This window comes from Haematobia irritans, chromosome 4 (assembly GCF_050003625.1).
Source record: "Haematobia irritans isolate KBUSLIRL chromosome 4, ASM5000362v1, whole genome shotgun sequence".
NCBI classification, from domain to species: Eukaryota; Metazoa; Arthropoda; class Insecta; order Diptera; family Muscidae; genus Haematobia; species Haematobia irritans.
Genome location: NC_134400.1, coordinates 219,058,414 through 219,071,591, shown reverse-complemented (window position 1 = coordinate 219,071,591; position 13,178 = coordinate 219,058,414). Strand labels below are relative to the sequence as shown.

General features: G+C 36.6%; 1 protein-coding gene across 6 annotated transcripts in view; it reads right to left on the bottom strand.

Moving 5' to 3' along the window:
• The window catches only part of LOC142236606 (uncharacterized), a 747,498-nt gene that overhangs the window by 432,855 nt on the left and 301,465 nt on the right, over positions 1-13,178 (bottom strand). For 5 of the 6 annotated variants that reach the window (XM_075307833.1, XM_075307832.1, XM_075307831.1 and 2 more), the window contains one exon: positions 10,254-10,808. The exons of the other annotated variant lie outside the window; for it this stretch is intronic. In XM_075307833.1, coding sequence (XP_075163948.1) covers positions 10,254-10,808 — 555 coding nt within the window. The remainder of the gene's footprint in view (positions 1-10,253; positions 10,809-13,178) is intronic. 6 annotated transcript variants of the gene reach the window in all.

Below are 13,178 nucleotides of genomic sequence, written 5' to 3'. Positions count from 1 at the left end.
TTTTTTTTACATATATTCCAGATATGGTCGAAAGATTCCGAAAAAATGTTCAACATTACATTCTACAATATTAAATGTTTACTATGAACTGTAAAATGTGTCTTATTAAAGACTTAAAGTCAGAAAAGAACAGTGTTTGATATAAACGAAATGGACTGTGTTGTTGGTTCAAAAATAACTTTTTTTTATTACAAAAATAAACATTTTGTAAAAACGAATTTTTTTGGTGATAAAAGTGTATACTTTTCGAAGCAATTCAAAAAAACTCTAACAACAGAAAAACATTTTCGGTACACGTTTTCCAAACGTTTTTTTTTCTTTGCGTGTAAGCGTAGGATATAATGTTACTGTGTAATAACAGGTTGGCTGATAAGTCCCCGGTCTGACACATATATGGCGTCGCTAGTATTAAATGCATATTATTTTTATATAGTACCAACCTTCAAATGATTCGTGTCAAAATTTGACGTCTGTAATTCAAATAGTTTGTGAGATAGAGCGTCTTTTGTGAAGTAACTTTTGTTATTGTGAAAAAACGGATAAAAAGGAATTTCGTGTTTTGATAAAATACTGTTTTGTGAAGGGAACAATACGGTGGAAGCAAAAACTTGGCTTGATAATGAGTTTTGCCCCAGGGAAATCAACAATAATTGATTGGTATGCAAAATTCAAGCGTGGTGAAATGAGCACGGAGGACGGTGAACGCAGTGGACGCCCGAAAGAGGTGGTTACCGACGAAAACATCAAAAAATCCACAAAACGTTTTTGAATGACCGTAAAATGAAGTTGATCGAGATAGCAGAGGCCTTAAAGATATAAAAGGAACGTGTTGGTCATATCATTCATCAATATTTGGATATGCGGAAGCTCTGTGCAAAATGGGTGCCGCGCGAGCTCACATTTGACCAAAAACAACAACGTGTTGATGATTCTGAGCGGTGTTTGCAGCTGTTAACTCGTAATACACCCGAGTTTTTCCGTCGATATGTGACAATGGATGAAACATGGCTCCATCACTACACTCCTGAGTCCAATCGACAGTCGGCTGAGTAGACAGCGACCGGTGAACCGTCTCCGAAGCGTGGAAAGACCCAAAAGTCCGCTGGTAAAGTAATGGCCTCTGTTTTTTGGGTGGCGAATGGAATAATTTTTATCGATTATCTTGAGAAGGGAAAAACCATCGACATTGACTATTATATGGCGTTATTAGAGCGTTTGAAGGTCGAAATCGCGGCAAAACGGTCCCATATAAAGAAGAAAAAAGTGTTGCTCCACCAAGACAACGCTCAGTGCCACAAGTCATTGAGAACGATGGCAAAAATTCATGAATTGGTCTTCGAATTGCTTCCCCACCTGCCGTATTCTCCAGATCTGGCCCCCAGCGACTTTTTCTTGTTCTCAGACCTCAAAAGGATGCTCGCAGGGAAAAATTTTGGCTGCAATGAAGAGGTGATCGCCGAAACTGAGGCCTATTTTGAGGCAAAACCGAAGGAGTACTACCAAAATGGTATCAAAAAATTGGAAGGTCGTTATAATCGTTGTATCGCTCTTGAAGGGAACTATCTTGAATAATAAAAACGAATTTTGACAAAAAAATGTGTTTTTCTTTGTTAGACCGGGGACTAATCAGCCAACCTGTTACTAAAAACTAATGGAAAAAATTGAAACAGAATTGTGTACTATTTATTTGTTGGGAATCGTTCTTAGAATTTCCTATAAAAAAAATCTCATACTTTTATGACAATATTCACGAATCCATAAAATGCTAAATTTCTTTTGTATTCAATTTAAGAGCAAGATTTATTTCTATAAAATAACATTCTACACCAAATACAAAAGTTGCTCAAGAACTGATGACATTTTCATTATACGTATATTATTTTAAGACAAAGACGACAACATTTTTAGTTTTAAACAAAATTTTTAAATTACAACTTTTTCTCATGTGGTATGATGGTAACTCTATTATGCATGAGTACATTGAATAGTATAGCTACCACAAAGTGAGATTTAAAGAGAAAATCCTATACATTCAATCTCATCTCATATGGAATGTCTCTTCTAAATTTCTCTGTATTGATTACTGTCAAATGACATAATGAAATCAAAAGAGTAAACAAAACAAATACTCTGAGAGATAAGCGGCATAAAACAACATGTGCATAAAATAAACATTTGCTCAATGAAAAATAACAAAATATATTTAAATGTAGTTTTCTTTTAGACAATAAATTATAAAATATAAAATACCCACAAATTCGAAAAGGCGAAGGGGATAGGGATTCGAAGATAAAGAGAGCAGATGTGAAAATAAAATAAATTTTAATTGCCACTCTAATTTATAACAGCTGAGTATACAGAGGCCAGCTAGAAGAGTGTTTCGTTCTATTGATGCGATACCCCACCACAACAACAAATTGTTTAAACAATTTACTTTTTAATATAAAATGGGTAAAAAAAATGCATATTATTTTTCATCATCGAAATAATAAACTATTAAATACGCCAGTAGTTTTGTATAGTAGTGGGCTGAGACTAAAAACTTGTTATCCCCAAAAATGGTAGTCAACTCGGAAACTGGTATTCAATGGAATGCACACCACATCGATCTGAAAGTCATTAGAATCAATTTTTGTTGTTTTTTAATTTTTTTATTAGTTGGTTTTGCTTCAAACGAGACAATTTGTCAGTATTTACTAAATACGATAATTAGAAAAAAGAATTGATAAAACGACTTAATTCTAATGGATATCTACGTCAAGAATATTTTTTTTAGGCATCATTAGTTTGGAGACATCAGCTACCCAAGTAAATTATATAAATTTTGAAAAACTTTAAAGGTCGGAAAGTCGACGTTTTGATTAGAACCCCTAAAATAATACCCCGTCATCCGCTGCATCAATTGGGTACAGATGTACTAATGACACTCGTTTTCTCTTATTTCGTCATGCGATGTAGATTCTGCCGTCGTTGATTATCGTTTTGCATTCTAATACAGTAAGTGATCTCACAGTAATGTCTGCTATTGTTTTTATTATCATTTAGACGCAAAAAAAATGGTTTTCCTCCCAAACGAAATTTTAGACAAACAAACATCGTCTCAAATTTGATTTTCGCTGTAGGAAAGTTTTTTCGGAAGAAAAGTATATGAATTTTGTAATAAACCTGATTAACTCCAAAATGTTTCTGGCTGATTTCATCTTCCCTCACATCTTTCAAACTTCCACGAGGTTTATTTAGTTCTTGGCCCCTTTCTTTTTAAATTTTACCTTGCGCCTGGACGAAGACTCGAACCGCGGACCATACAGTTTGTAAGGCAATACACTATCTACTGGGCTACATAGCTATTATTGTCATCAACAGACAATTATCGCTATAGCCTTCAATGCACAAGCAAAGCATACAGTCAAGCAGTAATATTTATAGAGCATAATTTTAGGCGCCCACAAGCCGACGTAAAGAAACTATATTTAATAGAAACATACCTTTAGTTGGCCACTTTTTTTTTAATACACCTTTTGGGAGCGGAAATAATGTAATTTTACATAACAGGTTGGCTGATAAGTCCCCGGTCTGACACATAGATGGCGTCGCTAGTATTTTATATAGTACCAACCTTCAAATGATACGTGTCAAAATTTGACGTCTGTAAGTCAATTAGTTTGTTATTAGTGTCTTCTGTGAATCAACTTTTGTTATTGTGAAAATAATGAAAAAAAGGAATTTCGTGTTTTGATAAAATACAGTTTTCTGAAGGGAAAAAATACGGTGGAAGCAAACACTTGGCTTGATAATGAGTTTCCGGACTCTGCCCCAGGGAAATCAACAATAATTGATTGGTATGCAAAATTCAAGCGTGGTGAAATGAGCACGGAGGACGGTGAACGCAGTGGACGCCCCAAAGAGGTGGTTACCGACGAAAACCTTAAAAAATCCACAAAATGATTTTGAATGACCATAAAATGAAGTTGATCGAGATAGCAGAGGCCTTAAAGGTATCAAAGGAACGTGTTGGTCATATCAATATTTGGATATGCGGAAGCTCTGTGCAAAATGGGTAGCGCGCGAGCTCACATTTGACCAAAAACAACAACGTGTTGATGATTCTGAGCGGTGTTTGCAGCTGTTAACTCGTAATATGGATGAAACATGGCTCCATCACTACACTCCTGAGTCCAATCGACAGTCGGCTGAGTGGACAGCGATCGGTGAACCGTCTCCGATGCGTGGAAAGACTCAAAAGTCCGCTGGCAAATTAATGGCCTCTGTTTTTTGGGATGCGCATGGAATAATTTTTATCGATTATCTTGAGAAGGGAAAAACCATCAACAGTGACTATTATATGGCGTTATTGGAGCGTTTAAAGGTTGAAATCGCGGCAAAACGGCCCCATATGAAAAAGAAAAAAGTGTTGTTCCACCAAGACAACGCACCGTGCCACAAATCATTGTGAACGATGGCAAAAATTCATGAATTGGGCTTCGAATTGCTTCCCCACCCACCGTATTCTCCAGATCTGGCTCCCAGCGACTTTTTCTTGTTCTCAGACCTCAAAAGGATGCTCGCAGGGAAAAAAATTGGCTGCAATGAAGAGGTGATCGCCGAAACTGAGGCCTATTTTGAGGCAAAACCGAAGGAGTACTACCAAAATGGTATCAACAAATTGAAAGGTCGTTATAATCGTTGTATCGCTCTTGAAGGGAACTATCTTGAATAATGAAAACGAATTTTGAAAAAAAAAACAAGTAAGGAAAGTCTAAAGTCGGGCGGGGCCGACTATATTATACCCTTCACCACTTTGTAAGTCCACATTTTCGATACCATATCAAATCCGTCCATGTGTTGGATGATATATGAATCCATACACATATATTCTGTATATCTGAGCAGATCTGTACAGAGTTCTGCAATCCTTATAGATTTTACATTTAAGTCGGCTAATGCGCTGAGGTGGAACACAATGTTAGTAAAAAACATATAGGAAACATTTAAATATGAACCAATTTTGAGGCAACTTCGCAAAAGTGTATTTATGATTTATCGGTCGATAGATGTGTAATAGAGTAATAGGAAAATTTGAGTCACTTTGATAAGTTTTCGACTTAGCAGTGGCGATTTGATAAGGAAAATGGAGGTATTTCGGCCAGTTTTGCCTAATTAGGAAAAACATATATATGGAATCTATATTGAAATCTGAACCGATTGCAATCAAATTTCGCATGCATAGTTGAATGTACTCCCTGTGCAAAATTTCACGTAAATCGGATAACAAGATTGACCTCTGTGGTCATATGACCGAAAATCGGGCGAAAGATATATATGGGAGCTATATCAAAATCTGAACCGATTTCAACCAAAATAAACACGCATATGCAGAACCTTAATTCTACTGCCTGTGCAAAGTTTCAAGTTCAATTCTGCTCCCTCTGCAAAATTTCACGTAAATCAGAGTAGCACTTTTGCCTCTGTGGGCATATTAGTCCAAATCGGGCGAATGATATATATGGGAGCTATATCTAAATCTGAACCGACTTCAACTAAATTTTGCACAATTAACGACACTATAAAACGTACTCCTTGTGCAAAATTTCAAGCAACTGAGGGCAAAACTCTGGCTTTTGAGGCCATACAAATCCAAATCGGACGAAAGATATATATGGGAGCTATATCTAAATCGGAACCGATTTTAACCAAATTAAGCACACTTAACGATACTATTAAACGTACTCGTTGTGCAAAATTTGAAGCAAATCTGTGCAAAACTCTCGCTTTTGGGGCCATATAAGTCCAAATCGGACGAAAGATATATATGGGAGCTATATACAAATCTGAACCGATTTAGCTGATATTTGGCAGTTTTTACGGGACTGACAAAACATTCAGATGTACAAAATTTGAAGAACGTCGGTTCATAAATACGTGAATTATGATCAAATCGGTGATAACTATATATGGCAGCTATATCTAAATCTGAACCGATTTTTTCCAAAACCAATAGCGATTGTCTTCTACCCGAAGAAAGACGTTATGTCAAATTTGAGGACGATCGGACTTAAACTGCGACCTGTACTTTGTGCACAAAATTACATATACAGACAGACGGACAGACAGACAGACAGACGGACATCGCTAAATCGACTCAGAATTTAATTCTAAGCCGATCGGTATACTAAGAGATGGGTCTATGACCACTATTTCTTGGCATTACATACAAATGCACAAACTTATTATACCCTGTACCACAGTAGTGGTGAAGGGTATAAAATTGTGTTTTTCTTTGTTAGACCGGCGACTTATCAGCCAACCTGTTATGTTCAAAAATTTTCGTCGGATTTCGAAAAGAAGTCTGGAGTTTCATGGTAAAAATTTTATATAGTAGTATTACAACGGTTGCGATACACTTTTTTTTTTGCATGTACATTTCTATTTTTCTTTATTCATAAACATATAAAAAAGTATTATTGTTGTTTAGATTTAAGCTTAAAAACATGCATTGACTAAACTACAAGAGTAGCTTAATCAACAGAGGAAAAGTATGCTTGTCAAATTTATTTGGGCAGAGCCCTATAGACTGCAAGATGGTTGGATGTACAGCTGTTTCGGAATTACCACATTCCTCATCAGCATCCTCTACTTGCAGCAAAATTATCAATCAATTTTCAGAATAAATTCAGGTAATTCACTAAACCTAAAGTGAATTACACTTGAACCTCTCCATTATAGGTTTTTGATAGACGGCTTTGCATAAACAAAGTTGCGAATTTCCCCTAGATTTTAAAATCTCATAGAAGCTTCAACAAATAATTAATAATAATTTAAAAAAAAATTGCTTTTAGATTTTGAAAGTTCTACTTAAGAATTTTCCAAAGATTTTCAAACTGGTTGTCTAACTTTTATATCATACTTTACAAATGTCATGTTTATTTAATTAATATTTATATAAAATTATAAGTTCAATTAGTACAACTAATAACATTTTTATCGATGGCAGTATAATGGTAGATGTCATAAAAAGGTTAGTAATTCCATTAAACCACCATTGACTTTAACATCCCTCCTGCTGCTGTTGTCAATTGTCTACAAAGGCCATGAAGGCAATAAATAATTCTATGCAATTAATTGATAGTACTTTTACAGGGCCTCCAAGATACATTCATATTTCTGACAAAAAAACAACCACAAGCCATATTGGCAATATCGTAAAAAAATCAACGGAAGGAAATTCCGCCACAGGACGGTTATAACGAAGAGTGATAAATAATTTAACTGCATTTTTTTGTGGAGTCATAGACAAAATATTCCTAAAGTGTAAAATTGACATTCAAGGATAATTGTTTTCATTTCCTCGCTTCATGTAAATGTAGTAGTAAAAAATTTTAAAAACAACAAAATGAATTACATTTGTAAATGTGATAAACATGTTTCACCTACAAATTTGTAGGATTCGGAAAATGAATAAAATACACTCGGAATATTTTTTATTTAGACACAAACGATATACGAACCTTAACACCATCACCAACCAGCAACATCCTTTTATGTAGTCACATAAATAACTCTGGGCCCCATTTTCAAAATTGTCACCACCACCACCAATAATAATGACCACAAACTTAATATTTTATAGTAATTAAAAATAAATCACAACTAAAATATTTCAAAACAGAATACGAAACAATGATATTCAATGCAACATATAAATGTAACAAAATAAATATGAAAATTCGGCGTGCCAATTTACAAAATATTATCAGCATGTATATGTTTGCCTAGAAAACAACATCTTTGTTCGCTTATAGTATAGAAACTACACCGAAAAAAAGCTTGCGCGGTTCCAAAGATTTTGGCTTTACACTAAGGTATAAATTTAGGGAGCCACCGTGGTGCAATGGTTAGCATGTCCGCCTTGCATACACAAGGTCGTGGGTTCGATTCCTGCTACGACCGAACACCGAAAAGTTTTTCAGCGGTGGATTATCCCACCTCAGTAATGCTGGTGATATTACTGAGGGTTTCAAAGCTTCTCTAAGTGGTTTCACTGCGATGTGGAACGCCGTTCGGACTCGGCTATAAAAGGAGGTCCCTTGTCATTGAGCTTAACATGGAATCGGGCAGCACTCGGTGACAAGAGAGAAGTTCACCACTGTGGTATCACAATGGACTGAATAGTCTAAGTGAGCCTGATACATCGGGCTGCCACATTACCTAACCTAACCTAACCTAAGGTATAAATTCCGTGCCAAAGAAGAATTATACTAAGGATATATTTACGAAGCAATTCACTTTTAAATTTAAGTTTATTGCATTTTATACTAGGACATGAAATTTTAATTCATTCGTTATTCTGTTTGGTTTTTCTCATGCAATATCAAATTTCTATATAAACTTGCTAATCAAAACTGAAAATTCTAAATTCAAACAAGTATATACGGCCGTAAGTTGGGCCAGGCCGAATCTTATGTACCCTCCACCATGGATTGCGTAGAAACTTCTACGAAAGACTGTCATGCACAAATTTCAACTCACTCGGATGAAATTTGCTCTTCCAAGAGGCTCCAAAACCAAATCTCGGGATCGGTTTATATGGGGGCTATCAATGATTATGGACTGATATGGACCACTTTTGGCATGGTTGTTAAATATCATATACTACCACCACGTACCAAATTTCAACCAGATCGGATGAATTTTGCTTCCCCATAAGGCACCGGAGGTCAAATCTGGGGATCGGTTTATATAAGGGCTATATATAATTATGGACTGATGTGAACCAATTCCTGCATGGTTGTTAAATATCATATACTACTACCACGTACCAAATTTCAACCAGATCGGATGAATTTTGCTTCTCCAAAAGGCACCGGAGGTCAAATCTGGCGATCGGTTTATATGGGAGCTATATATAATTATGGACTGATAGGAACCAATTCCTGCATGGTTGTTGGATACCGTATACTAACATCACGTACCAAATTTCAACCGAATGGGAAGAATTTTGCTCTTCCAAGTTGCTCCGAAGGTCAAAGCTGGTGATCGGTTTATATGGGGCCTATGCATGGGTGTTCGAGGCCATATATTAACATCACGTACCAAATTTCAACTGAATCAGATGAATTTTGGTCTTCCAAGAGGCTTCGGAGGTCAAAGCTGGTGATCGGTTTATATGGGGCCTATATATAATTATGGACCGATATGAACCAATTTTTGCATGGTCATTAGAGACCATATACTAACATCATGTACCAAATTTCAGCCGAATCCGATGAAATTTGTTTCTCTTAGAGGCTCTGCAAGCCAAATAGGGGGATCGGTTTATATGGGGGCTATATATAATTATGAACCGATGTTGACCAATTTTTGCATGGTTGTTAGAGACCATATACTAACACCATGTACCAAATTTCAGCCGGATCGGATGAAATTTGCTTCTCTTAGAGGCCTCGCAAGCCAAATTTGGGGGTCCGTTTATATGGGGGTTATACGTAAAAGTGGACCGATATGGCCCATTTGCAATACCATCCGACCTACATCAATAACAACTACTTGTGCCAAGTTTCAAGTCGATAGCTTGGTTCGTTCGGAAGTTAGCGTGATTTCAACAGACGGACGGACGGACATGCTCAGATCGACTCAGAATTTCACCACGACCCAGAATATATATACTTTATGGGGTCTTAGAGCAATATTTCGATTTCGGAATGACAAAGTTAATATACCCCCCATCCTATGGTGAAGGGTATAACTAGACTTGAAAGTCATCATCTTTTTTGAATAGATTTTAGCTTCATAGTAAAGTTACAAAAATTTCGTCGAATTTACGACGAGACGATTTCAATAATTTCAAAGATTTATTTACAAATTTTTTGGACAAATTGACCTCAGTTGTAAAGAATACCCAGTTTAAAATCAAATCTCTTAAATCTAAGGACAAAATGGCTTCGTTGAATATTTTAAGGACTTTTCGGCAATAAAAAATACTTTGCATCAGAGAAATGCGTCTTTTGTTGCTAAGAAAAACTCGAATTCGTACTTGACGGACCTAGTGCTCACGACAATATTTGTTCAGTATAAATACTAAAAATATTGTCTGAAATTAAAATGTTCTCCTAATTTTTAATGGCATCCGCCGTTAAATAAAATATAAATAAAAAATATAAATAAATTAAAAAAAAAAACTTGTAACTAAATAACCCCTTAAGCGAAATAACCAAAACTTAAATGTACAAAATAAACAAACGAAAACATAAACTCACCATTATTATTGCTGCTGATGGCAAATCGTTGTTGCAACTGTTGCGCCAGTGCTTGATGATGCTGGGCCAATGGTGTCAATGGTGCTGTTGTCGTTTGTATGGCACCCAACGAGGGCGAGTGCGGCACATAATTGCTACCGCCAACGGAAATCGTTTCACTCGCATTTGAGGAAATTGTATTGTTATTATTTGAAGTCCCACTGGTCTTGGGCAGAGTACCGCCAAAGGATGCCTTAGCCATAGTGGGTGTGGTATCACCACCTGCCCCACTATTATTGCCATTATGTATTGCATTACATTGAAATTGTTGTAATGATGCCAAAGAACTATTTCCTTGTTGTTGTTGCTGATTTGACTGGTGCTGCTGTTGTTGGTGTTGCTGCTGCTGCTGATGTTGTTGTTGTTGGGTCAGAGCAGAATTAATACTAGTACTACCACCATTACCCGAAGAGGCATTGGCTAAAATGGAATTGCTTGGAATGGCTGATGATAATATCGAGCCATTTGCGGTAGAATTATTAACGCCGGTTGAATCATTGAAATAAGATTCCTCACCTGTAAATTGAAAGTTCATGAAACTTGTTTTAAGACATTTTATGTGGAACAAATAACAAAATATTTGACAAAAGATGTAAGATATAATATAACAGGTTGGCTGATAAGTCCCCGGTCTGACACATAGATGGCGTCGCTAGTATTAAATGCATATCAGTTTTATATAGTACCAACCTTCAAATGATACGTGTCAAAATTTGACGTCTGTAAGTCAATTAGTTTGTGAGATAGAGCGTCTTTTGTGAAAAAATGAAAAAAAGGAATTTCGTGTTTTGATAAAATAATGTTTTCTGAAGGGAAAAAATACGGTGGAAGCAAAAACTTGGCTTGATAATGAGTTTCCAGACTCTGCCCCAGGGAAATTAACAATAATTGATTGGTATGCAAAATTCAAGCGTGGTGAAATGAGCACGGAGGACGGTGAACGCAGTGGACGCCCGAAAGAGGTGGTTACCGACGAAAACATCAAAAAAATCCACAAAATGATTTTGAATGACAGTAAAATGAAGTTGATCGAGATAGCAGAGGCCTTAAAGATAACAAAGGAACGTATTGGTCATATCATTCATCAATATTTGGATATGCGGAAGCTCTGTGCAAAATGGGTGCCGCGCGAGCTCACATTTGACCAAAAACAACAACGTGTTGATGATTCTGAGCGGTGTTTGCAGCTGTTAACTCGTAATACACCCGAGTTTTTCCGTCGATATGTGACAATGGAATAAACATGGCTCCATGACTACACTCCTGAGTCCAATCGACAGTCGGCTGAGTGGACAGCGACCGGTGAACCGTCTCCGAAGCGTGGAAATAATTTTTATCGATTATCTTGAGAAGGGAAAAACCATCAACAGTGACTTTTATATGGCGTTATTGGAGCGTTTGAAGGTCGAAATCGCGGCAAAACGGCCCCATATAAAGAAGAAAAAAGTGTTGTTCCACCAAGACAACGCACCGTGCCACAAACCATTGAGAACGATGGCAAAAATTCATGAATTGGGCTTCGAATTGCTTCCCCACCCACCGTATTCTCCAGATCTGGCCCCCAGCGAGTTTTTCTTGTTCTCAGACCTCAAAAGGATGCTCGCAGGGAAAAAATTTGGCTACAATGAAGAGGTTAGGTTAGGTTAGGTTATGTGGCAGCCCGATGTATCAGGCTCACTTAGACTATTCAGTCCATTGTGATACCACAGTGGTGAACTTCTCTCTTATCACTGAGTGCTGCCCGATTCCATGTTAAGCTCAATGACAAGGGACCTCCTTTTTATAGCCGAGTCCGAACGGCGTTCCACATTCCAGTGAAACCACTTAGAGAAGCTTTGAAACCCTCAGAAATGTCACCAGCATTACTGAGGTGGGATAATCCACCGCTGAAAAACTTTTTGGTGTTCGGTCGTAGCAGGAATCGAACCCACGACCTTGTGTATGCAAGGCGGGCATGCTAACCATTGCACCACGGTGGCTCCCACAATGAAGAGGTGATCGCCGAAACTGAGGCCTATTTTGAGGCAAAACCGAAGGAGTACTACCAAAATGGTATCAAAAAATTTGGAGGTCGTTATAATCGTTGTATCGCTCTTGAAGGGAACTATGTTGAATAATAAAAACGAATTTTGACAAAAAAAATGTGTTTTTCTTTGTTAGACCGGGGGCTTATCAACCAACCTCTTATTACTTTGTACCAGTAAAGTTAATTTGCCCCTATACCATAAGACTAATGTTTAATCGCATTGATCAGTGTAGCAGCAACAAACAGCAATAACCATCGTATGATTTTCTACCTATTATGCTAGTATATAAGTTATTGTTTTTTTTTTTTGCTCTCTTTTTTATATGCTTTTGCATACCGCTAGAACATAGAATATTAAAAATTTACATTAACCACCCATGTAACGAAGTCGTGCTAATAATTGTAGTAACAATAGAAATTCACTTATAGTTTGATCGTCAATAAGTTTGCATCACCAAATAAATTTATAAGGAAAATACAGTCAACTCTTTTTTTCATCAACTTGAATTATAATAAAAAATTTTCAAGTTACAAAACATTTAATAAACATTGTTTATGTTTTTTATGTTTATGTATATTTGCATTGCAAAAACAATTAAAATACAACACTCAAACAAACGCCATCTAGTGGTGAATAGTGTACGTACATTGATTCGTGTTACCAATATCTAACAACTGTATCATAAGATTGGCAACTAATTTGGGTAGTTATCACTTTATCGTTTAAATCAACTCGTCACATACAACTTATTGACGTTAGCTCCACCTAGTAGCCAATAGTATGAAACACCTACGCTGTAGTGTTACCCATCTTAATTGAATTGCTTAAAAGTTAGCAATTCACTTGCGTAGCCATCATC